Here is a 24,750-nt window from a genome sequence, read left to right as displayed (position 1 = left end):
ACTCGCAAAAATGGCTTGCTTGGGTTGTGAGAGGGCAGAAAGCCTAGGATCTAGAGACCAGACGCCGTTACGGATTTCGAAGGGGGCTGCTCGATGGACACTCGAACCGTAGTTGTAGATCGTGGGGGCGTGGTATGGTCTGTATGAAGGCGAAGCTCGATACCTCCAGGTGGCCTAGACTCGAGGTGAGGGACACCAAATGCGCTGGAACAAACACCGAGATAGGATGAGCTTCGCCTGAGCAACAACAGTGCTACAAGATGTGATGTTGTGCCCAGTTGATGTCGCAGGTTGCCTTTTACACTGCGGAGAGTCCACAATGTTCACACTCTTTGGAGAGGCTGCACAAATGGCACACTTGGTGGGCTTATCGGAGATCATTTCAACCAATAAAAAGTGCTTGTAAGCTTAGGTTATCGCTTCCTTCCACACCAGAGTTCGAGATGGGTCATGTGCTATATGGCTCATGAAATCATTAGTCTAGTAGTTACAGTCTATGAGTCTATGCTATGCTACAATCTATTGCTTGAACGCGACGGAAAAAGTTTCCAAACAAAGCCACTTTCCTAGTTTATCGCTGAGATGCATTCGTTCTAATCCGCCTAAGATCCACACCCGCCACTGAAGCATTGGTGTTGACGCGATCAATATCGTATGGACTCGCCTCGTAAGCTGCTGCCTCACCTAGGCTTTCGGCTCTGCTTGTTGTCCGCAACAATCTCTGAGGATCGCTTGCATCGCCTGCCACGTGTTGTCGAGTGGTTGCTGGTGCTTTGATCGGCTCAACGATACTCTTCTCGTCTGTTGGTGCTATCGTACTCGTTTCTTCACTGCTCAAGGTTTCCAAAGATGCTCGTGTCACTGTGCTTACGGAAGGACCTTGAGCGGCTTTCGCCCTCAGTGAGCTCATAGCTCGTTCAGCTTCTGAAGCGTACACACATTTGGACCTAATGACGGCTCCGTACTTATATAGCACAATTGGCACGGGTACCATCGATAGTGCCAGAAAGGCAGGCACGGACGAAGCCCACTGTGTACCCAGATTGTTGTACATGTCTCTTGTGAAGAGGGGAAAAGCAGCACCAAACAGAGACCTTAATACTGTGTTTGCTGCTAGTACTGATGCAGCAAAAATTGTATACGAATCAATTAGATAATTCGATATTCCGAGGAAGAGAAGGGTCAATCCGAAGCCGAAAGGTACGCCGGCTGCAATGGGGGCCATGAAATGTACCGATGGATAGCTTGTCCATGCGAACCAGAACATACCGATTGGAATGGCAAGCCCTCCAATGATAGTCGGCGGTAACCGAGCTTCTGGCGGTGCAACCCCGCCATTCTTAGCTGCAGCTGCGTTGTATTGCTTCTGCCACACTCCTCCCATGGCAATTGCTGCAACCATGCCGAGCGCGACTCCAAGAAAAGCAAGTCCGCCCACACCCTCGGACCAGCCCCTTTCTAGCTGGAAGACTACTGGGAAAGCACCAAACAGGAGATATAGTGTGCCGTACACAATGCCAAGCCAGATCGATAGGATCAATACGATCGGTTCCACGAAAAGAAGAAGCCACGGCCGCACCAACGCGATACTGAGAACTTTTCCGGCCGAGATTTCTCCCTTCTCAATGTCAATCTTGGTTTTGTAGACTTGTCCAGTGCGCTTTGACAATTCAGCTGCTCTTTTTCGCAGTAATAGGGGAGCATAGGTCTCCGGTACAAGGAGGGAGCCGATAATCCAGAGAGCACCAGCCAATATAGTCATTAGGCCCATAACCCATCGCCAGCCTCGACTCTGACCCAAAAATCCACCAACCAAAGGTCCAAGGGTTGGTCCAGCCGATGGACAAAGACTAAAGATTCCCATAGCTAGGCCTCGCTCGTTGGCTGGAAAAATGTCTGCTATCACGCCTCCAGCATTCGTGAATGGTGACGAACCAAACGAGCCAGCAAGAAATCTCATAGCCAAAAGAGTTGCCACACCGGCATCCGCAGCAGCACCAGCCTCGAAAACAGTAAAGGCAAGGAAGGTAACGAAGAATATCTTTTGTCTTCCGTAGATCTCGGACAATGGCGCCCAGAGAAGAGGTCCCAACGCGAATCCCAACACAAACAAGCTTATACCTGCCGTTAGAAGAGTTGTGGAAACTTTAAAGTGCGCAACAAGCTCTCGAATGCAGCCGGAAAAGGCACTGGAACTGAAGGCGGTCGCAAAGCACTCCATAGCAGCGACCATGGCAATCGTCCATTTCGTACTCTTTGTCCAGTTCATAGGGTTGCCAGCGTCGTCAGGAATCCATGTCACGACATACGGGTCTTCTGTAGTGCCAGACCCATCGTACTTGTAGTTGAGGACGTCGTCGTCAATTCTGGCTTGATCTGTGACCAGACGATATAGCGAATGTTGTTTGGGTACTGGATTGGCAACCGCTGCCTCTTCTGATTTCTCACTCATGGCTTGTGACTTGGTGCAGGCTCTTAGTGAGTGTTCCTGCCGCTTCGACGATATTAGATTGCAATATTGCGAAAATAGTTTTGAGAAAGTCTGTTAATGTCAATCACTTCTGAAGCAAGAAGTCGTCAACCCCGCCGTGTTAATGTTGTCGTAGTGAGTGTCGTGAAGATAGGTAGAAATAGATAAAGAAAGAACACATGTAAGTCTTGAGATGCAGAGTCTGAATAAGAAAGTGGCGGCAAACTTCGAAGCGATGCTGTTGGGTTGAATGAACGTGAATGAAGTGGAATGATGAAGTAGATTTCCTTGTCAAGTCTGTCGAGCAAAATGCGTTTGCAAGTGGAGTCTTCGCGCTTGCCATAGCTAATGCAAAATGCCTCGGCTGTTGAGCTTAGCCAATTAAAGCTGAGCCTGTTTTACAACGGGTAGCACGGCCTGTACGTATGGGAACTCTGCATTCTTGTGGATGTTTGTTCGTCTCTCTATGATCCTCTTGAGGAACACATAGTCCACATATCTATCTTGCAGGATGTAGTGGTTGACCGTTTTCATATTGAGTCGAAACACGTGGGCGAAGATCCTCTATTGCCGACGGAATGTGCCTGTACTTTTGTGCATGTCGAGGAAATCGCGAACTTTTCTGAGTATAAATAGTACCAATCTCGAGACATTTTCCACCGCAAGATTATGCAGCCACTCTCGTGTTGATACCTGTTCTTGCCTCGACACATTCTCCTTTTCTGTATGAACGGGTGGGTCGTCTTGAAGGGTTTTCTCAGTTCGGCATTGACGGCACTGATGGCTGCTGGAGATATTGAGCATTTGTCTGGAAGCTGCCACACTTGCTCATCAAATGCTATGCTTGCTTCGATGGCTCAGATTTATGTATCTCAAATTGGTGATGGAGCAGGAGCTCGCAAAAGGAGGATACGATATAGGCTCGGCCTAAGATGTTCAACTGTTCATGTCGATAGAGCAAATTGGCTTCTCCATCTGTTCTAGGAACCTGTCTTAGCAGTTCCCGTAGGACTCTGTTGATATGGATCGTGTACTCTATTCACTCCGCATGACTCCACGCAGCTATCCCAGTACTCAAATCGGCGCGAGACTTAGCTTTTCATGCCGCTATATCTGGTAGTAATAGGTCGAGCATGCCCTTGGTCATAATGGCCTGCTGAGAGCGCACTACATCTTCCTTTACCTGATTGTATAACTTGTCAACCAGCTTGGATATAGTCTGGCTCGAGCCAACGTGCTGCGAATACAGGTCCATAATGGTCATGGAAACCTGTACACAGATTTGCGTATATTGTGTCGAGGATATGTTCGCCCACACCCAGTGCAGGATAGGCTGTAAAGTTGATTCGTTTCTGTTTTCTAGTGCAGCTCGTAGTGCACTTCTGTATCGCAATTCGGTCAAGATCGAAAGCACTATAGGACGTTGCTTGCTTGCAATTGCATGATCTAGAGCCTCTGCAAACTTCTGCGCATGCATCGCTCGATCCCATACCTTCATTTTCTTGTCTGTTTGCGACCTGACATTACCTTCGATGATAATGTCAGCATCCTCACCATTAAAGTCTCGACCTCGCAATCTTCGTTCCCAGCCAGCGCCTCTTTTCTTGGCTAGCTTGGCTATCTTCCGATCGTGTTCCTCTATACGACCAGCTAATAGTGCTTCCATTTCCTTTTGCCGTTCTCGTTCCCTTACTTTCTGCTCGCCTGATAATCTTGTCTTGATGCTCAAGTTGCCACCAGACATCCCAACAGCTATGTGCTTGTCTTCTCTGGACGTTCCAGTAGTGATAACTTGAAGACTCAGAATGGGTGCAGCATATTTGGATCCTGCTACCACGTTCCAGCCTACTGTTTCGAAAACCTTCATGTGGCCATCCAGTCCTCCAGTCACTAATCGTGAGCCTTGAGAGGCAATACATAACGAGGTGACTGTCTTTTGATGATTCGTGATCATGTGTAGAGGCTTTGCAGCGACGATATCGAGGATGGCCACTCGGTTTTCGGCGGATGCCACAATCGTTGTTCCGGATGGCATACTCAGCACTTCCTCAACAGATCCAACATGCTGAAATGTCATCACAGCACTGCCCGCTGTTCTCGAGTCCCATAATTTTACAGTCTGATCATAACTTCCTGACACAATGATATTGCTGTTCTGGCCAGACAGAAAGCAGCCACTTCTCACGTAATCTGTATGTCCTCGGAGAGTCACGATTGAGTTATCTGAAGGCAGATCCCATAACCTCACAGTCCTGTCATCGCAACAACTCATGAGCGAAGTGGTCTCTTTCGGATGCCATTTTGTGACGTGCACAGGCTGTTTCTGTTCTTTCCACGTTTTTAAGATCGCTCTTGAATTCACATCGAAGGCCTGGATTGCGCCTGTTTCATCTCCTGCAACCAGAACCCGACTGTCGTGCCTGAGCTCTCCACTATATGCGATATCGTCGAATCGTGTTATCGTCTTCACGAGCTTTCGTGTCTTTATGGAATAAAGCTGAACTCGTGCGCCAGTCGAGACAACGAAGTAGTCTGAGGGGTTTGCGGTAGCAGAGCTTGCGGGCTGGGAGATATGTGTAATGCCATGCTTGGTAGGCGAAGTGTGCTTGACTGGCGTCTTAAAACTGCGCCAGTATATCTGTTCTGGTGATAGAGATGATGGTCTAGCTGCTAGCTTGACTTGTGCTACAGGCTGCACTTCTGCTGCCATGTTGTCGTGGGGACCACCTTGGCCGCGCGAGAACCTGAGAATGCAATGAACGGACCGTCAGTATTCACTACCAAATTGTGAGATGCGCCGCTAAAGAAAACCCAGCGCTAGCTCTTAATTCTTATCGATAAGATTGAGTCAACATCACGTGAGAGAACTTATATGAGAATGACCCTTTTGCTCCAGAAGCTTCACAGTCTCATGTTCTTCCACAGCTATCGACCTTCAATCCAGCATTCCTACCATACAACTACCATCATAACACATCCATTGCAAGACGATAGTAGCCCTCCATGCTACAAATCCGCAGGTCGACCCCAGGCGTGTGTTGGTCAACATTGTATAAGCATCTCAAATGTAGTGGAAGGTTTCGCACCAGACGCCGTTTCCCATGCATCAATAAACACCGCAAACAGTGCAGATACTTGTCTGGCACATACTGGCAGGACAACATTTTCGTCTCGTCGATGCTCGCGAGGGAAACAAACCGTCGTATCTCAGCGGCGCACTGTCATTTCCTCCTAGATCTGCGATTGGAGCTACCTTAATTGCCTTCAAGTTGAGCTGATCTTGCGTTAACACTTGCAAGTCTATCGTTGCTGCCCAAACGCTGACATTCTTACCTTTCCTATAATACCACAATTGCACTCATGAGCATTTGGAGACAAACAGCAGTGGATGCCATCGAGTAGGACAAGCATGACCAGAGACCTTGTACCAGCATCCATTGCAATCTCGGATTGTAGGTCAATCGTGATAGTTTTTAGGCCGGATGGCCTATAACACGGATGTTGCCATCCAGAATTGATGCAGGCCAATATTTAGCCGAGTTCCGACAGCCACACCCATGCAGTACACCCTCGTGGGATCATCTCTCTTGCAACCAACGGAAGAACAGTTTTCCGTGCGATAATAGTCTTGTTGGTTCTACGTACCTGTAACGGTGGCAGATCTGACTCGTATTGGACCTCTCGTGTCATGCAACGTCTGGCTAGCGGGTAAAACGATTCCTCTTTGCACAATCTCGACTTCACCCTTGTCTCTCAGAAGGAAGACATACTCTCGGATGGCAGACATGAGTTCACGCCATGAGTCGACACCATTATCTGCAAGTTCTTTCTGGGAGAGCGCTCTAGCGACTTCTGAAGGACAGATAGTCTTCGGAAACTGACGCGATTCGAGTAATCTCTTGAGGTGAGCATCAACATGTTGCAGGTCTGTAGATCCAGTCGTCATTTTGTGCAAGTAGGACGCAAGACTAGGGCGAGGTATAATCCCTAAAGCTCACAAGGTGTGCTACATAAGGAAGACTAACTTGTCCTACCTTGCTCAGAACGACGAAGCATACTTACCCTTTTCTATACCGACTGCTAGCAGCTATGCGGCAAGTTACCGTGACTGATACCCTCACGAGCAGGTCGCAACTTCCAAGGTTCGAGCTAACCGCGCCTCTCGCGACACGTCGAAAAGCTTGGCACAAGCCAATCTCGTGTCTTGCATCATCAAAACAATACCGAGTCCATGGTCCACAGCTACCAGCAAAGCCTGTTGCTGTTGAGAGCAGTGAAATGAGTACCGAGTTATTGGACATGCAGCGTAGGCCTTATACTTGATGTTTGCCTAAAATTTCTTGAGTGCGCTTTCCCAGCCTTCTTCGGTGCTGTGACAAGGTTTAAATTCCAGAGGCTGGAAACTGTACACATACCAGTACTACCACTGTCACAAGAACCCCAACGTCGATTAACGCTTTCCTCTTCCTGCATGGACCTGCCTACGAATTGATGTAACAACATAGCCGGAGTAATTATGGTGAAAGACTGAGGCTTCGCACCGATTTTCATCAATTCACCGTTGCGACCCCACGACTATAAGCAGTACGTCGAAGCCTTCGAACTCGATCACGGATACAATCTCAGCAATGGCCATCCTCAAGTCGAAACAGAAGGCCGGCCATGCGGCTGGCATCTTTTCAGACATGACTCTCGATGGGCCTGAAATTGGAACACTGGTTGCTGTGGTCGACCGAGCAAAGAACCTGCCTAACCGGAAAGCAATGGGCAAGCAAGATCCTTACTGTGCCATGAGACTTGCAAAAGAAGCGAAGAAGACAGGTACTGATCGGCGAGGTGGACAAACTCCTAAATGGTAAGACTCGAAATAAGCAACTTCAAGCTCACGATCTAACAGTAACGCAGGGATCAAGAGCTGCGTTTCAATGTCCACGACTCTCCAGATTACTACAAACTGAAATGCTCCATATTTAACGACGACAAGAAGACGGAACTTATCGGTGAAGCTTGGATCGATCTCTACGATGTCATTAAGCTAGGAGGCGGACAGAGTGATCTTTGGCACCAGTTGAATTTCAAGGGCAAATATGCTGGCGATATCAGAGTGGAGCTTACATTCTACGACACAAGAGAACAGCCGCAAGAGAGAAGGAGGCGAGAGAGACTACTATCGATGCTCGATGAGGTTAGCTCGGAGCCTTCTCTGCCCGCACAACGATCTTTGGGACCCCGAGAGATAAAGCGGAGGCCTTTGCCCTCGAGTCCTGCTGGCTCGGCAGCCCTTCAATCGCAATCTGTTTATGCCGATACCACCATTGCCCAACCTCCACCAAGCCTCCCAACAGACGAGCGGCACCAGCAAGCACATGCTCCTCCCCTCCCACCAGCTGAAGACGAATCACTGAGGTACTCGTCCTATCAACAACCTCAAGATCTGCATCACTATCAGCCCGCACCTTCCACAGCCTCACATCAAGCAGCTGAGCCACTGCGTCACTATCGAGGTCAATCTCCTTCGTATACAGAACCACAGCAGATCCGACAAAGCTCCTCTGCCCAAGACTCTGCAGACGTCTCGCCTGATGCCTACAGTGCATATAGCACTGTTTCGAATGACTTTTCAACTCAAAGTCACCACTACGCACCAAGAGATATGAGTTACGGTCCAGAATACCCTGATGAGCAGGAACTTTGGCATCACCAAAGACCTCAATCAATTCATACACATTCAGAGCCTATTGCTGTCCAACAGATTACGCCAGATCATCGACCGACGGCGACTTCGACCAACTCAGATGGGCAGATTGTTCAGTACCATCACCACCGACAATCCGAGAGCAATAGTTATGCAACGCCATCATACATCGAGAGCCCTCTCAAACAGTCGATGAGCCAGCACGAACTTCACCTACAAGTTATGCACGCAGATGCGCCTCCACCACTCCCTCCCAAGCACAGAGACACCCCTCCACGACGTCAACGAGACGAATGTCCACCTTCCGCTTATATTCCTGAACCACTCCGCATCGGCGCCAAGCGCTCCTCATTAAGCAATAGAAGTCCGTTACAATCGTTGGAAGACGATTGTGGAATCCCAAGACAAACCACTAACCAAGTTTGTACACCACCTTCTCAACGACATACAGTGTATATGCAGACCCCAAGCCAAGCACATGCTACACTGGAAGGAGTCTCACACCATTCTGGTCGGAGAAGCACGTACACTGAGCAGGCGCAGAGCTCGGAGACCCAGCTGCCATGGCACATAGCGACCACGCACAGTAGACGGCAATCGTACGATGTTCGTCATTCGAGTTTTGATCAGCAGCTTACTGAAGAGTCACAGCACATGACACCTCAGGGTTACCACTCAGGTTATGAAGAAGACTATCAACCTACTGTTGAAGACGCTCCTCCAAGTCCAGGATTGCGGCCCATTGTTACACGCAAAGCTGTTGGTGCAAAACCTCATCGGCTCAATGGTGTGCCCTTCAATCCCGATTCTTACGATGTTCTCAACCCTGGGTCGAGCCCTGTCACGAACGAGAACACTGCTTTTGAAACACCTGAGCAGGCAAAGGAAGCCCAGAGATTGCGGGAAGTCGAGAAGCTGCGTGATCTTGGGCCAATAATTGGTAATGACGGTCGCGAGATCGATCCATCTGATCATTTGCCTGCGGATACATGGGCGCCTGAACCTGAGAGGAAGCAGAGGAAACCAGAGCATGTTATTCACATTCGATCCAAAAACGACTCGAATCGACCAGTCGGCGCGAGACCTTCGCCTATAGTCATTCGCAGTCGTGGAGGCACTGCACCTTCGCTTCACAGTAGTCCAGCTGAACTGCCGCGACTGATGTCGCAACCAGACAGTCCTTCTTCAGCGCTCACTACTCCTAGCAGCCTCGTTGGAGGTCGAAACCGACATCAGAAGATTCAGCCTCCTCATGTGCGACCTCTACCAAATCAGCCATACGTCTCCACCTCTGCGGCTGCGGTATCTTCCCCAGCCATGGTAAATCCTCCACAGCGTCCTGACGATGGTGGAACCGAGCACCAGCAAAGTCCTTTACAACCTCGACAACCTTCATACGATAATCGGGTCCCAGCTCACTTGACCAGGCCATCCTTGTCTGAGTATCAAGTACCAGTCGCTAACTCACGTAGGGGCTCGTATAACCCTCACCACAACGGTGTCAAAGTCATTGACTATAAGCCATATGACTCGACACCAACCAAACAACCGCCACAATCATACCATGGCAACTACTCTGCTCCCACAGTTGAGGATGTCCATAGACAATCTTATGACAAGAGACAAAACTCGTACAAACAAAATACATACGACGACCGAAACGACTACAGCTACGAGAACCACATCGAAGCACAACGGCCTCAACAAGGATATCAGCAGCACCAGGCGCATCGTGATGACTCATTCGCGGCAGAAATGAGCTTGATCAATATTCCAAGTCGAGATAATTATCACCAAGGGAGTATGGGGAGAAGTATGGTCCGAAGGTGGTAGAAACAAGGTAGTCGAGTGTAATCATAATTAGATAGTTTTGCGAATTTAGGAAAAGGTATGATCTGGACAAGTCAGCTTTGGCTAGCACAGCACAATAATCTTGATCTATGGGAGGTGTTTTGAGCGTTCAAAGGATACCCAACACGTATGAGCATATGCTGTGCGCTATTGCTGCGAATTCATGAGGTTTCATACATCACGAATGTACACCTTCTCGGAGTTCGTTCGCTGAGCCTTTTGCCTTTTCTTCACAATCAGAATTCGATGTTCACTGCTACCATATGCGAAACGACATTGCAAGCCGTGTGAGGGTTTCCAGGCCTTTATGGAGTAGGCAGTGAAGTACAATTCGACTATGACGTACGCAATCAGGAAAGAGTAAAAATAGATAGCCACCGTTCGAACACCTGGTGTGTATGAAACACTTGTTCATGAGGCATCTGGTCGATAGATTCTTCTTATGACCAGTTCGTCAACAAACTGTTGCAAAGTCCAATCTGAAGGTTAATCCGTTCTCACAGTACTGGCGAGAGACTCAAGACTACACCTACTACTAACACAAACATGGCCGCGCCAAGGCCAGGATATCAACGAGCTGGCTCGAGCATAGCAGTAGCCAACAAGACCATTGTCCTAGTGGTAGGAGGCCACACAGGTACTGACAAATCCCAACGTACACTCAGACATCCAAACTAACTCACCATGCTCAGGCCCAGGCTACGAAATAGTAAAAACCCTCACCTCCCTCCGCTCAGATTACCAGATCCTCCTCGGCTGCAACGAAGCTCACGCCGGCGAACAAGCCGCCTCCTCAATGGGTGCGCCGTCAAACGTCAACCCGATCCAGATCGACACAGCAGACGACCAGTCCATCGACCATGGGGTTAAGGCGATCGAGCAGCACTTTGGCCGAATCGACATACTGATTAACGCTGGGAATTATACGGGTGAGGAACCGGCAAATAAAGGCACGGGGTCGCGAGAGCTGTGGCAGCGAGTATTTGGTGTTAATGTTATTGGGACGGCGCTACTGACTGAGAGGGCGATGTCGTTACTGGAGCATAGCAAAGGTGCTAGGATTATCTTTTTGGGGGATGAGTCTGCGAGTATGTCTAACGCTGCAGGAAATTCAGGAACGGAGGACGTGTCAATCGCTTTCAGTGCGAGTAAGGCAGCGGTGAATAGGTTGGCTTTGCACTATGCTGCGAAGTACCCGAATGTAGTGGTGAATGTTACGTGTCCGACTAAGACGTCTGGAAGTTCGATGGATGGTCAGGCGGGTGCTACTTTCGATGTGTCCGATGCTGTGAGGTTGGCAACGGAGAGGCAAGGGTCAACTGCTACGTTTACTAGCAAGTCGGGTTCTATAGCTTGGTAGACAGCGAGAGCTATCAATTCTGCAGTAGTGGTCTTTGCTCAGGGTCTGAGCTGTCTTGTGAACGATGTTCTAGCCACGAAGCGACTTGATAGCTCCAATGACAGCACATTCCAGCAAGAAAGCCGACTGCATCGTTCTTGAACGCTAGTAACAAGCCTGCAGTCATAATCATAGTCATCCATCTCTGTTTACTCTCCAGCTCTGTGATATCTCGACTTCCTCTGCCTGCCTCTTGCTTCAAGTCTCTTGCTCTCGATGTGCTATTCAGACTCTCGCCTACACTGACTAGCTCCAGCCCAGCAGCAATGACCATGACCGTTAGTAGAGCTGTGGGAAATCTGTCAAGTAAGCCCGTCAAGCTGCTTCCAAATACAAGTCCGATCAGTAGTTTGAGTAGGCCTAGGAAGACAATGCTGGCTCCGGACCGTGCTCCGAAGCGATGTTGAGCTGCTAAGCCGCCGCTACCATGACAGGTTGGCATGCACCCAAACCAGCAGCCGATCAGATTCATTGCTGAGACGCTGAGGCCGATACCTGTTACGGTTGGGCTGGGGACTTCAGGGAGTAGGTCGCCTGCAAGGGCGACGACGGCGATGACTGAGTTTAGTGTTGTGAGCGGTAGCTGTCCTAGTCCTGCATCCAGGATACCGACTCTCCAGTCCTGCGCATGAGGTACCATAGTCTCAGGCTTCCATAGACGGAAACCAGGTAGACTATGTCCACTCTGCACCGTAAGCACAAGCGCAAACACAACACCCAGCACCGTAACAAGAAGAGCAAAGGGCAACCTCCCAATCCTCCCACCAAGATTCAAGCACAACAACCCAAAGAACCCGCCAACCATCCAAATCCTATTATCGGCCCAATCGGGCTCTAACCAATTCAACTCCCCCAACGTCCTCGTCCCCGCCGCAACAACAAGCGACAACCCAGCACCGACCTGAATCCCCTTGACGACCGGCACAGGCACCCACCGATTCACCACTTCCAGCAACCCCGTCACACTTAGCACTCCTATACATATCGAAACAAAAATCCCCGCGGCCGTGACTTCTCCTCTCGTCAAACCTTTCGCAATCGCTATCGCGGCGACAGCTTTCATGGGTTGGACGGGCAGCGGGATGCCGAAAAGGATCCCTGTTGCGATGTTGTACAGACCAGTCAGAACCAGAGTTGTCGAGAGACTGATTTGATGGGGTGTAGTGGGTGAGGAGGCGAGGGCGATGAGGAGCGGAAGGAATGTGCCTAGGTCCCCTAGGGAGCCGGAGATTTCGGACAGGGGCTGGGTGAGGAAGGTACGAACATTGTGGTTGTGGATGCGGCGCAGATGGAGGAGGAAGGAGGAGGTAGATGGCAGTGAGCGACGATCTGGCATTTTAGGTCGATACTAGTGTTAGATAGTTGTTGGATGGGCATAGAGAGTGACTTCGACGTTCGTAGGTGTTTGTAGAGGTCGTAATGATGCGATATAGATAGGTATGTTTAGATAAGGTTCGTGAATGAACAAACTCTCCTAAAACGAAGTCGAAATGAAGAACCACGGAATTACGAATTAGGTCATACAGCAAGAACGATGAAGGGAGGTCACATAGGACAGATTCTCAAATAGGATGCGTGTCGGGACTCTTGATCATCTTCGAGAATACTATACAGATCTTGCACCAATAATCTGTTTCGTCAACGCTCCAAGTTGGCCGCCAGCATAAGCCGTACTCCGTTCAATGCATCCAAGCTGATCTGTCCAATAACTGCTATGCAACACGTCTACACATTAAAATATGCGTCGTTCCTCATGATCTATCCATACCACAAAATATGAGCCAAGTCACGGACTATCATGATCTCTTTAAGCACCACGTTCGCCATACTCTGCGGCCCACTCTTCAAATTGCTCCAAGCCCTTTTTACCAACGCTAGGCCGGATGTTGGCCAAACTCGAACGAAAGTCGCTTAACGAAATAGGTCTGATCTGGTCAATGGGGGTTGTGAGTAGTGCTTCTCCGAGATTTCTGAGAGGCTGCATGGCAGCATCTTTACAGAGTGCTGTTATGTCGGATCCGGAGTAGCCTGTAAGTTATCAGTAGAAATTCGAGGACCAGACGAGGTCGGTACATACCGTCTGTAAGCGCTGTTAGCGTCACAATATCCCTCTCACTTAAAGAATGCTTCTGCGACTTCAGTAAAGTTCGCAGCTGTGCCTCCCTTGTCTCCAATTCTGGTAATGGTATATATTGTCTTCGCACAAACCTTCGACGCGCCGCTTCGTCAATATCCCAAGGACAGTTTGTTGCTGCAAGGACGAGCACTCGAGTCGCATCACCAATTGATGTGTCCTTTCCTGCTGCAGCTCTCTGTAAATCTGACCATCCTATAAGGAATTCTGTTTTGCTCCTTCTACTGGCTTCATGTTCGGTGCCACCTCCTCTGCTGTTAAGTAGCGAATCAATCTCGTCGACAAAGATGATACTGGGAGCCAATGCTTTAGCTAAGGCGAACAAAGCCCGTACTAGCTTTTCACTTTCACCATGCCATTTGCTTGTCAGCGTCGAGGCGGTGATAGCAAAGAAAGTACTTTTGCTCTCTGTTGCTACAGCCCGAGCAAGCATGGTCTTGCCTGTTCCCGGTGGTCCGAACAACAGCATACCACGAGCAGGTTCTCGTAAGCCAGAGAATAGGTCTGGTCGCAGGAATGGATAGACGACTGCTTCTTTCAGGGCCTTTTTGGCTGCATTAAGGCCTGCAACATCTTCCCAATGGACTTCATCACCTTGTACCACTATCTCGTTCAATATTTGCTTAGCAGCGAATGGATCCACACCTTTAGGCAGGTTGGCCAGGAGGGCTTCAACGCGTAGCTCAAAGGCCGACCTCTCGGGTTCTTGTTGGGATTCATCTTCCAAAGAATCGTCATCGGTCGAAGGTGGTGTGATTGCACCTGAGCCGTGTGACCGGTCGACTCTTGCCTGGGATCGAGGTCGTCGGGATGATGTTGGAATATCATCGGCTGATGGCTGTCTCGCTTTTGGTATCGGTGGACGAGTAGTTGATGTGGTGTTTACTGGAGAGCCGACTGGCTTTCTTGCGAGGCCGGTTGGTTTCGGGTCTACCAAGTTGGGATCTGGTTGAGCATATGCTCTCCTGAGTATTGCATCCGCTTGAGATTGCGGCACAGACTGTGTTGTACCGAAGAATTCCTTTCTGTACTTGATCTCAGCAGGTTTTATCCTGTGTGTCGGTATAGGAGGTGGAGTGTCCTTGGTGGCTGGCGGCAGAGGAGAACTACTTTCGGGTTGTGGCCGTAAGTCTGGAGCAGATTTCATATACGATCGTCTTGGACTATGTGGAGATGGTCGTGGATCGTAGGATGCTTGACCAGCTTGTGCAGCAAGATTGTAAGTAGGGCTAGCATAGTCGGCTGGGTCGGGCATAGAGACAACATTGCTTGTCTTGGGATCCAACTCGTTCCTAGGCATATCGAGGCTTCTCCTGGCCGCCTGAGCACTCAACCTTGCCTCAATGGTAGGATCGTAGTCAGTCTTTGCGGTAGAGCTCGACCTTGGAGCGCGTGAATCCCAAGCAAGCCCAGCGGCTTTCAAAGTATTTGGTCGTGGCTGGTCCGCATTCCTAGCGTATCTCATACCCTTCTTCTCAGGTCTTAGTGTCGTTCTCATGGGCCTTCTCTGGTCAGGACTTGGACTCCTCGACGCCTTCTTTGTCACAGGAACAGGCAAGTTCGGAGGTACACCTAAACCAGGCTGATCGAGTACACTACCGCTGCTTTTCCGGCGGATAGGTAGAGGCGGTCTCGAAGAGGAAGACGACGGGATTTGTGACAACTGTGCAGGAGGAATGCTACCATCACCGAGCCATGTTGCTGAGCCGTTGTTAGCGACCAGGCTGGCCCTGCTCAGGTTGCTGGAAGGCTCTGATTGTCCAGCTTCAGTCCTGCTATCCTTTAGTGCCGTTAGCAAGTCCACCCTTTCCTTGCATTGGTTTTCCATCTCATTCAAGGCATTCATAAGGGAGCGTTCTGTCCCGGTTTTGGGATACCATGCCGATGATGCTCGGGTAGCATTGTGTTGGTAGATATGAGCAAGCGCTTCTCGCCATGACCGTAAGGCTTCAGTCTCATTGTTCTGTCGAGATCAGTACCATGGAGCACTCGCTTGAAAAGCATTCTTACCTGCGACTCAAAGAAGACGGCAGTTGAGCAGATCAAGTAGCATTCATCGTACGTCTTCTGCATAGACGCAATGGGCTTGCTACTGCGCATCATGGTGGGCGCAACGTGTCGTGGAAGTCGAGCACCGTTGTAGAATGGTCTGCTGTCATGAAGCTGCTCTGGAATAGTGTGTAACGCAGTACAGGGGATTGTGACGGCAACGAATACGTCGTGCAGTGGCTGGTGCAGAGTGCTGGGAGAATTCCGCCTCGTCTGTGGAAACTGGTCTCAACGAGTCCGCATGAACCCTAAACTTGAAGTTCTTTGAACTTTCGGGGCTTGCGTCAGTGGCGAGGGGTGGCTGGCTTGGGCCGAAAGTGGGTCCAGGCGGCTCGCAGGTCGTCTATACGAAATAGCGTCCTGCTGCGTCGCTCATGTCTACAGAATACATTGAAAGGTGGTAGTTAGTGGCCATAAGATGTTATCATTGTCACTATAAGGATACCCATGCATTCTCTTTTGCACGTTGCCAGTCCAGTGAAAGAGTTCTCGTCAGTGACGCGGCTCTACCACCATCAATTGTACCTCCTCGGACACGAAGAGCCCTTCAAACACGCTCAGCCTCGTATGATACCCTCACTTGACTACCTAGGATGGACCGCGACGAGATCAACCAGTTCACAATTCGCTGGCATCTTTCCATAGAACCAGATCTGAATTCCTGCTCCTTGACAAAACTTTGCCTGACCACCATCAAAGCTCGCATCCTTCCAGACCAGAACTTGGCCACGCTGTGTATCCTCAAAACTAAATCCCGCATAGATCGTGTTCAAAGACAGACTCATCGACCATAGCATGCTCATAGTCGAGCTATCAGTGCTAAGGTAAAGGTTCGCAAAAGAGTCCTCGGTGGAGAGTGTGCTCAGACCACCATAACTTGTTAGGACGAATGAGCTCGCGGTCTCATAGGTGGGTTGGACTGAGCCGCTTGAGGTGAGGTATTTGGGCGCGAAAGTCCGACGCTTTGAATTGTAAGCGTTCAAGAAGAATGGACTGGGAAGTTTAGTCGTGAAACAGGATAGGGTAGAGGAAACTCACAGAGGCTGGTACTCCTCTTCTATCTGGACTGATGTGATAGTAGGTGCTGCGGTTGTACTAGCAGCCCAGAAGCCAAGACAGGCTGCTGCTATCAGTTTAGCACAATGAATTGCCATTTCGAAGAAGACTACTTTGTCTCGACACAGTCAGGATTTGTGGTTGAAACCGCTGCGATATGGTGGCGCATAAGTAGGTATACTAATGGATGGAACTAGTACATTGGACCATGCTCACATTCCATAAATTCTCTGGCAGGTACCACTGGGCAAGATTGTTCTAGTCTAGTCTCATTAGCACTTGCACGATTCGGCACTTGCATGAACATATTTGGGCTTAACACATTGAGCACTAGAGAGCACGACAAATAGGTATCAGACAGCAGATTAGTGACATAAGATGGTCCATGTTCCACCCGTGCTTCATCGCTGGCGGGAACGCAAATTCGAGCACGTCCTATACTTCGTTCAGGCCGTGAAAATGTAGCCAATGTCATTGCGCTTTTCTAGATTGCTTACTTAGGGTATACCTCTATCTTCTCATTATCATATCAGCTCCGTTCTGCAGATCGTATTCTAGATCGTTGCCGTGGTGCTGGCCAGGCTCCTGAGGACGTGGATCGTTTGTCTTGTACTGCACCGGATTCGTCGGAATAGGAACGTTCATGCCACCAGGGCCTACTTTCTGTTAGTCACGTCACGGAAAGGGATCAGGATAACATGCCTGAAGATTGTGGAGCGTGCCTGACGGCATTTCGAAATCTCCGGACCTCGTCGAGAATCATACGACGCATTTCAGCAACGTCCTCCACAACCTCGAATGCAAAGTCGAAAGTTGTTGGACATGCAGGCTCGTCAGAGGCATCATGCCAGATGTGTAGATACCTATGTTCGAGTGCCTCCTCGACCGATATGCGCGACGATGGGTCAAAGGCTAACATACGGTCCAACAAATCAAGTGCGTCCGGGTTGGCCTGAGGGAATAGCCTCGTGAAAGGAACCTTGGGCATGTATGGAAGATTTCGAACGTATTCTTGTGCTCGGGGAGATCCGATCCGGGACAAAGTTTCCTCGTTTGGTGTCCCAAGGTAGTGCAGGATCTGATTAAGTTGGTCGACGTAATCTCGACCTTTGAAGAAGGGACGGCCACCAAGCAGTTCTGCGAGGATGCAACCGACTGACCATACATCAATAGCCTTGGTATAACTCTGAAAGCTGAGCATAATCTCAGGAGCACGATACCATCTCGTAGCAACATATTCTGTCATGTAGCCAGCATTCTCGTCAGGATCCTGGGAGAAACCTCGAGCTAGCCCAAAATCGCAAATCTTGAGCTCACAGTCAGCATTGACCAATAAGTTGCCAGGTTTTAGGTCTCGGTGAAGGACGTTCGCAGAGTGGATGTATTTGAGGCCGCAAAGAATCTGGTAGATGAACGATTGGAAATGTGCATCTGTCAGTGGTTGACCAGAACGGATGATAGCTGCCAAATCGCATTCCATCAATTCCTCGTAGAGATAGGTCTCGTTGAAATTGTCTGGACGTGGAATATCCATATCATACAGACATGTAATGTTTCTGTGACCTCGGAAATGTTGAAGCAGCTTGATCTCTCGCAGGGCGCGCTTAGCCAGGATCTTCTTGCTGAAGACATTGGTAACCTTCTTAATCGCGACACCCTCGCCCGTCTGAGCATTTGTGGCTGAACTGCACCGAGTCAGTTGCGAGATCCCCACTCTTGCACTCTTCTTGACCTACCATACTATGCCATATGCTCCCTGGCCCAACTCTTTTGTGACAGTGTATTTCTCGTCAACAATAAAATCCTGGTTGAACACTTTGAAGACCTTGCGGCCGGATAGGTCAGCCATTATGGGCGATCGAGGCACTCAGACTTCGGGGGTGATATGTGAATCAGAATGTGAGGACTATATGGCTCGATAGCCAATTCGGAATCCAAATATAGAACCAGCTGAAACTCTGAGACTTTGAATGCTGACACTCGCGGTGTAGGTAGCGTAGTGTGCTGCCTGCCAAACAGATAGATGCAAGGGTTGTACCGCTGCCAATGGTGAGGGGCTAGAGCGGTTTCGTCAGCTATCACTCTTTGTTCAAGCGAGCGACTTTTCGTTTGTAGAGCAACGCCAACAAAGATCAAAACTTGACGACCTCTTCTACTCTGTGCTTATCAAGTTGTCGAGATGAGCTTCTCTCATGCAAACAGCAATCAAAGCGCTACCCGCCGAGCCCACACGGGACCACGCGCGCTCACGGCCAGTGAGGGGCATTGACCTCGAACATCTCCACCACTCAAACGCGCGAGGCTGACCGGAGCTGAATTGTGGTTTGTAGATCAACCAATCAATCCACATTCTTACCATCTCAAGATTGTGGGCAGTGAACAATCTCACTGTCACATTTCAAAAGAAGACACGGAGTGGCGAAGTCCCGTTATTCAGCACAGCAGACGCTGTGATTAACCTTTTTTTAAAGTTTGTTTATTAATGGTAGCCGTCCAAAATTCGTGATGGAGGAGGTTCGGGCGCGTCATCGCCTAGAATTGAAGGAGTTGCAAGGTAAAATCACGTCGAAAAAGAAGAACGCTACCAAAAAGACGCGAAAAGGTGTGAATGATGAGTGTGAGAGGTTGGAGCAAGAACTGAAAGAGCGGCAGCAGGCCGAACTCTTGGCGTTGATACCAGCCACTTCACCAGATGATGAAACTTCACAGCACAACGAAGACGAAGATGAGAAGAAGGCGGACCACAATGGTCGTCTTGACTCCCCAAATGTTGAGCAGCAACCGGCAGGAGCGACGGGTAATGCACAAGCAGCACTCGATGCAAGAGCCAAGAAGCCAAATCGACAGAAAGCCCGTCTTGCAAGGAAGGCTGCTGAGCAAGAGGCACAAATCCAAGCTGCAGAACGTGAAGCTGCAAGCATGCCAGATCAGAGGCAGCAAGAACTGACGGCTATGAGGCAACAGATGAGCGACCGTGGGCTGTCTGAAACTCTTATACGACCTGACGGGCATTGCTTGTATTCTGCGTGCGCACATACCATTCCATCTTTAAACGGCAAGGACTATAGAAACGTCAGGATTGCTGCAGCAGAATACATCGGTACTCATCCCGACGATTTTGCCCCGTTTATGGAGGAGCCTATTGACAGCTATACCCACAAGATCAAATCAACTGCTGAGTGGGGTGGTCATCTTGAGCTACAAGCAATTGCCAAAGCTTTTGACATAAACATCCATGTATTGCAAGCTGACGGGCATGTGGAAGAGATAAAATCGAATGACTCGGCCAAACAAGATATCTGGCTTGCTTACTACAAACACAGCTTCGGTCTGGGCGAGCATTATAATGCATTAATCAAAGCAGCTGCAGGTTGAGTAGGCTCTAATTGTGTGGTTGTTGACTCGTTCACGACGCTACCTATGCCTCCAGACCGATATATTATCGTTGACTTTGCCCTCAGCATCCTTGCCAATCTGATGTGTGTTAGCAGGCTGCCAATGGCCAACTCGTTCCAGGGCTCCAGGCCCAGACTCTGCCAATGGTTGTACTCGAACCTCGCCTTTGTCGTTATATGGCACATTCTCGCCAGGATGACTTAGATGTTCCATGTATGCCTTTGGTGGTGAAGAGAAAGGAGGCCCGCCAGACTCGGCAGGCTTGTTCGTCGGAAACTCCAGGCATATCAAATTAGCTTGGGGATCGGATGCTAGCAAAGTAGACATTCGCTTGGCCCATGCTGGTCTCATCGAAGGGTGCATGGCGCAGAAGAACTGTGACATTGGTCAGACAATAGTGATATCGAGCACGAGGTACGATACTTACGGTATAATCATATATCAGTTCGAAGACACCTTCCTTCCCATATTCACCAAGGCCAGCTCTCTCCAACCAATCGTTGGCATAAAAGTCACCTTGGACATAAATCTTACTGCCCTTACCTACCTTTTCATCTCTGGCCTTGTAGAGTTCTTCATTCTCTGTCTCCCTTGCATACGTTTTGCAAGCTTCGACAGCCGTCCCACTGTATTCCAACCCAACCACGTCATAGCCATAGGCTTGCAACAGCATAACGTCCACTCCTCTACCACATCCCGGCACCAGAGCTCTCTTTCGTCTTGTGGTTCCGTCTGGAAGGACAAGCATGGAAGTTCCGATGACCTGAGAGTGGTTGTTGAGAGTATCTGCCAAAGCAGGAGATGGAACCATCCTATCCCATGGCAAGAAATTCCCTGCTTGCCACATAGCCTCCCACCCGTCGTGGTACTCCTTGCCAGACTTTCCCCCAAAATTGCCTCTCATGACGGCTCGGGACTCATCAAGTGGTAAGTCTCTTTGAGGTTGGCGAGTAGCTGAAGGCATGGTTGCCATATTCGAGTCGTACGGGGTGTAGAGGTAGATGGTTGGGTATTTTGTTGTGTATATATAGTCTCTGAGTCGTACTGACTGATTCACGTGTTGTCCACGAAGTGACTTGGCAGAGAGATTGGTTGTTCGTGCACGGTGTAAAGCTGAGTACATATACTATATTAAGCCTCGTCGAAGCCCTGGGTACAGCTGCTAGGCGAGTGTCTTGATTGATCTGAATTATATGACCGCGACTTCCTTAGTTCATCGTCGGTCACAGTCACGAATGATGATAAACTCTTTTGTTTTGGGAAACTCATCCGCTCCACTACTGACGAAGGACAAACTGTTATCTATGGCGCTCTTTACTACGAATTTCAAAGCCAGTCACCTTTCAACAGACAAATGATGCAAAGGAGTGAAGATACTGTTTGATTGCGCCGCCTTGCTAGAGTTTGACAAGATACAGAACAAAAATGGCATTCCTCACTCGATCCGTACTGCTCTGGCCACGTTTTACCAAGGATAAAGCTGCCTTCTTCTATATGAATTAGCATTGTAGACCGGCATCATGCTTCTCCACCATAAAATGCATCAATCCATGATTTCATCGCACCACAAAGGCTCACTAACATCTGTGGTTATCAGTCACGAATACCCGCAGCGTACTTCCTTCTTCATATAAACCTCGGTCTGTGCAAGATGCTACCAGCTGCAAGCGTGTCGGACGGACACGAAAGTATGCAGCTTTACCCTGGCTAGCACAAGCTTTTTGGCTTTGTGTACGGTAAACACGGCATATCGAACGATACCATTGCAAAGTGCCATTGGCTGAAGAGATCAAAGTGCATTCGATTGTGGGGAAGGAGAAAACCACGGTACATTTGTTCGCTCATCGCCGTTGTGTGAGCGTGCTCTAGCCGTACTGTGCAAGCCTTCGTGGCATACTGGCGCCAGTTGGGGCAGCTGGCAATACTCGAGTATGTTGTACACCGATTTGCTTTCCTTCAATATACGGTCACACCGTCACTTTGATGCTCGCGAACCAGTGTCTTGAACATGGGAGATATACACGAATCATGTGTTGGATAAGTCGAAACACTTCATTTGTGAATGAGCAGTAACAATTCGTGACGAGAGAAGTTCAATGGCGGAAAGATCCGAAGAGAAAACTTCATCTTTAATGACCTCGGATGGCATCAATACTGACGAGAAGCTCAAACATTATGAAGCAGTCGACAGCGACAAGACTTCGCCAATTACACAAGATGATGCTCACTCGTGCGTCTCCACAGTGGCTGATCTACACTCGCACCACGAAGAGCGAGATCTGGAAAGGGTAGAAACCACAAAGCAACCCTTGGTCAAAGTTCCTCGTTCTCAGAGACGTGGTCTTTTTGCTCGATTCGCGATAATACCCGAGGTGACTGAGCCTGTGCACTACTCTAACACGACAAAATGGCTGATTACTGTGGTTGTGGCCATCGCTGCAGCGGCGGCACCTGTTGGTTCAGCAATCATATTGCCTGCACTAAACCAGGTAGCTGATGAGTTGCATTCGAGCCCGACCATCACTAACCTATCGGTCGCCTTGTATATGTTGAGCATGGCGATCTTTCCATTGTGGTGGTCCTCCTTCTCCGAAACTTTAGGACGGCGATCAGTGTATCTAACCTCTTTCGCTATGTTCACGGTATTTGGCGTGCTTAGCGCTATATCTAAAAACATCACCATGCTGGTTATTATGAGGATGCTCAATGGTGGTGCTGCCGCCAGTGTCCAAGCTGTCGGAGCTGGTACGATAGCTGACGTATGGGAAAGTTTCGAACGAGGCAGAGCGATGGGTTATTTCTATCTTGGTCCACTATGTGGGCCTTTGTGAGTTGCTCATCCTCAAATCGATGTCTGGTGACTAACATCTATCAGATTCGCACCAATTCTCGGTGGTGTTATCGGCGAGAAGTTTGGGTGGCGAGCAACTCAATGGGCACTCTCTATTTATGGTGTTCTGGTATTACTGCTGATCTTCTTCGCCTTACCTGAAACGTTGCAAGCACGAAAGGATGTGGTAGCTGAGGCTGCGACCGAGACTAATGATCCTTCCCGACCACCTCTGACACGAAGTTCGACTCGACAATCTGTTCAACAGAAGTCAAAACAGTATGCGAAGTTGTTGCGCATGCTATTTGTCGATCCACTCTCAGTACTTACGTATCTGCGCTTTCCTTTGGTTTTGCTCTGCGTATACTACTCGTCAGTCACTTTTGGGTCTTTGTATTTACTCAACATCTCGATTCAGTATTCATTTGAGAAAGTGCCTTATGAGTTTCCAACAATAATCTTAGGTCTGCTATACATTCCGAATTCGCTTGGCTATATTCTCGCTTCACTCTTCGGCGGAAAATGGATGGATCGAATTATGGCACGTGAAGCTCGAAAACGGCAGAAGGACAACGAACCATTGGTGCTTCTCCCTGAAGACAGGATGCGGGAGAATGCATGGCTAGGAGCCCTTATCTACCCAGCAGCGCTGATTTGGTACGGCTGGACAGTGAATTATGGTGTCATTTGGATTGTACCTGTAAGTCTTCACTTTCAGTTAGCATCCCACTGGACATGCGACACTGTGTGGTGTCCGAGATGTAGATTCTGTTATGCTGACACGTATTCTTGCAGATGATCGCGAATTTCTTCTACGGGATTGGAAGCATGCTCATTTTTGCCATGTCAACCACAATGTTGACCGAGTTTATGCCCAAACGTTCCAGCTCAGGTGTGGCTGTGAACAACTTTTGTCGAAACATATTTTCTTGTGCGGGAGCAATAGCAGGGGCGCCTCTTATTAACGCGATTGGCAATGGCTGGGTATTCACTATACTTGGTTTATGGACTCTGAGCTCCGCTGTTGTGGTGTGGGCAATCCGGCGATTTGGGCCTCGCTGGAGAAAGAGCATGGACGATGCTGTCGGGTAGGAAGGCGACGTGACTGCCGTGCGAACCTGCATTGGCAAGGCCGGCCACTTCTCGGGCACAAAAACTTGACAGACTCGGACTCGCTCGTCCTGCACTATACTCGTCCCTCTCATCTGTGATGCGTCCTTTGCTCTTTGTCGAACAAAGCGATGATGGCGTGGCTTGTGCAGTCACATCACATCGTCCTGTTTCGTTTCTGTATTTACCCTGACTTGCCGCACCCATAATGAAGCGACCAATAAGCTTATCATTTAGGCCATGAGGCACCACTTGATTGCTCCTACCTCCCCTGCCACTGGTGGCATGGCCCGAAGCGTTCGGAGACCCACACAAGCATTATTCGTCTCTCACCTGCGAACTATTGCTCCTACAGAACCTCTGTGTCCAACCTCCAACTACGAAAGAGCTTCCATGCAGCTAGAGTTTGAGCCTGGAACCAACTCACAAGTACTTCTATTCTCGTGAACCTCTTGACTCGCATCTATTCGGAGTTGCGTCCAATCATTTGGGCAGCAATTTTCGTCGCTATGCACGCTGTCAGCACGCGATCGTCCGACAACCACTCAGCAACGACCTAGGGTTATCTGCCCAATGACTAGTCGCGAAGCTGCAATGAGTACTCATGCTTTCAACGTGATCGCACAGGCCAATATGCAAAATCAACCGTTCGGAAGAACTATACCCTGACACGCTGTGACGTGGTCCAATTGCAGAAAGTCTTCACCCTGCCATTCTGCCAAAAGCAATCATGTCAGTTCCAGAGATATCCGTGAGCTCG

At 49.3% G+C, this 24,750-nt stretch overlaps 11 protein-coding genes across 11 annotated transcripts; 4 read left to right on the top strand and 7 right to left on the bottom strand.

The window, feature by feature from the left end:
- Positions 1 to 571: 571 nt before the first annotated feature.
- On the bottom strand, positions 572 to 2,452 carry LTR64_000160 (uncharacterized protein; the record flags this gene model as incomplete). Its single annotated transcript, XM_064894546.1, has 1 exon — positions 572 to 2,452. The coding sequence occupies one exon, from the start codon at positions 2,450 to 2,452 to the stop codon at positions 572 to 574; it is 1,881 nt and encodes a 626-aa protein (XP_064757233.1).
- A 1,117-nt stretch (positions 2,453 to 3,569) lies between these two features.
- Positions 3,570 to 5,180, bottom strand: utp15 (U3 small nucleolar RNA-associated protein 15; the record flags this gene model as incomplete). The annotated part of the gene is made up of 2 exons (XM_064894545.1): positions 3,570 to 4,625; positions 4,656 to 5,180. The coding sequence occupies 2 exons, from the start codon at positions 5,178 to 5,180 to the stop codon at positions 3,570 to 3,572; spliced, it is 1,581 nt and encodes a 526-aa protein (XP_064757232.1).
- Positions 5,181 to 6,107: 927 nt separating this feature from the next.
- On the bottom strand, positions 6,108 to 6,416 carry LTR64_000158 (uncharacterized protein; the record flags this gene model as incomplete). Its single annotated transcript, XM_064894544.1, has 1 exon — positions 6,108 to 6,416. The coding sequence occupies one exon, from the start codon at positions 6,414 to 6,416 to the stop codon at positions 6,108 to 6,110; it is 309 nt and encodes a 102-aa protein (XP_064757231.1).
- Positions 6,417 to 7,098: 682 nt separating this feature from the next.
- On the top strand, positions 7,099 to 9,998 carry LTR64_000157 (uncharacterized protein; the record flags this gene model as incomplete). Its single annotated transcript, XM_064894543.1, has 2 exons — positions 7,099 to 7,325; positions 7,376 to 9,998. The coding sequence occupies 2 exons, from the start codon at positions 7,099 to 7,101 to the stop codon at positions 9,996 to 9,998; spliced, it is 2,850 nt and encodes a 949-aa protein (XP_064757230.1).
- A 564-nt stretch (positions 9,999 to 10,562) lies between these two features.
- On the top strand, positions 10,563 to 11,376 carry LTR64_000156 (uncharacterized protein; the record flags this gene model as incomplete). The annotated part of the gene is made up of 2 exons (XM_064894542.1): positions 10,563 to 10,653; positions 10,709 to 11,376. 2 exons carry the CDS (start codon positions 10,563 to 10,565, stop codon positions 11,374 to 11,376), a joined length of 759 nt encoding a protein of 252 aa, XP_064757229.1.
- A 1,846-nt stretch (positions 11,377 to 13,222) lies between these two features.
- Positions 13,223 to 15,652, bottom strand: LTR64_000155 (uncharacterized protein; the record flags this gene model as incomplete). Its single annotated transcript, XM_064894541.1, has 3 exons — positions 13,223 to 13,443; positions 13,493 to 15,512; positions 15,560 to 15,652. The coding sequence occupies 3 exons, from the start codon at positions 15,650 to 15,652 to the stop codon at positions 13,223 to 13,225; spliced, it is 2,334 nt and encodes a 777-aa protein (XP_064757228.1).
- A 530-nt stretch (positions 15,653 to 16,182) lies between these two features.
- LTR64_000154 (uncharacterized protein) lies at positions 16,183 to 16,752 on the bottom strand (the record flags this gene model as incomplete). The annotated part of the gene is made up of 2 exons (XM_064894540.1): positions 16,183 to 16,591; positions 16,637 to 16,752. The coding sequence occupies 2 exons, from the start codon at positions 16,750 to 16,752 to the stop codon at positions 16,183 to 16,185; spliced, it is 525 nt and encodes a 174-aa protein (XP_064757227.1).
- Positions 16,753 to 17,342: 590 nt separating this feature from the next.
- MKC1 (mitogen-activated serine/threonine-protein kinase) lies at positions 17,343 to 18,503 on the bottom strand (the record flags this gene model as incomplete). Its single annotated transcript, XM_064894539.1, has 2 exons — positions 17,343 to 18,339; positions 18,391 to 18,503. The coding sequence occupies 2 exons, from the start codon at positions 18,501 to 18,503 to the stop codon at positions 17,343 to 17,345; spliced, it is 1,110 nt and encodes a 369-aa protein (XP_064757226.1).
- A 656-nt stretch (positions 18,504 to 19,159) lies between these two features.
- Positions 19,160 to 20,029, top strand: OTU2 (OTU protein; the record flags this gene model as incomplete). The annotated part of the gene is made up of 1 exon (XM_064894538.1): positions 19,160 to 20,029. One exon carries the CDS (start codon positions 19,160 to 19,162, stop codon positions 20,027 to 20,029), a length of 870 nt encoding a protein of 289 aa, XP_064757225.1.
- Positions 20,030 to 20,068: 39 nt separating this feature from the next.
- LTR64_000151 (uncharacterized protein) lies at positions 20,069 to 21,014 on the bottom strand (the record flags this gene model as incomplete). Its single annotated transcript, XM_064894537.1, has 2 exons — positions 20,069 to 20,425; positions 20,478 to 21,014. 2 exons carry the CDS (start codon positions 21,012 to 21,014, stop codon positions 20,069 to 20,071), a joined length of 894 nt encoding a protein of 297 aa, XP_064757224.1.
- Positions 21,015 to 22,146: 1,132 nt separating this feature from the next.
- Positions 22,147 to 23,972, top strand: LTR64_000150 (uncharacterized protein; the record flags this gene model as incomplete). Its single annotated transcript, XM_064894536.1, has 3 exons — positions 22,147 to 22,877; positions 22,926 to 23,580; positions 23,676 to 23,972. The coding sequence occupies 3 exons, from the start codon at positions 22,147 to 22,149 to the stop codon at positions 23,970 to 23,972; spliced, it is 1,683 nt and encodes a 560-aa protein (XP_064757223.1).
- Positions 23,973 to 24,750: the final 778 nt, after the last annotated feature.

The sequence above is a fragment of the Lithohypha guttulata genome, assembly GCF_036872675.1.
Source record: "Lithohypha guttulata strain CCFEE 5908 chromosome Unknown scaffold_1, whole genome shotgun sequence".
In the NCBI taxonomy this organism is placed as follows: Eukaryota; Fungi; Ascomycota; class Eurotiomycetes; order Chaetothyriales; family Trichomeriaceae; genus Lithohypha; species Lithohypha guttulata.
This window is presented reverse-complemented; position numbering and strand designations above follow the sequence as displayed.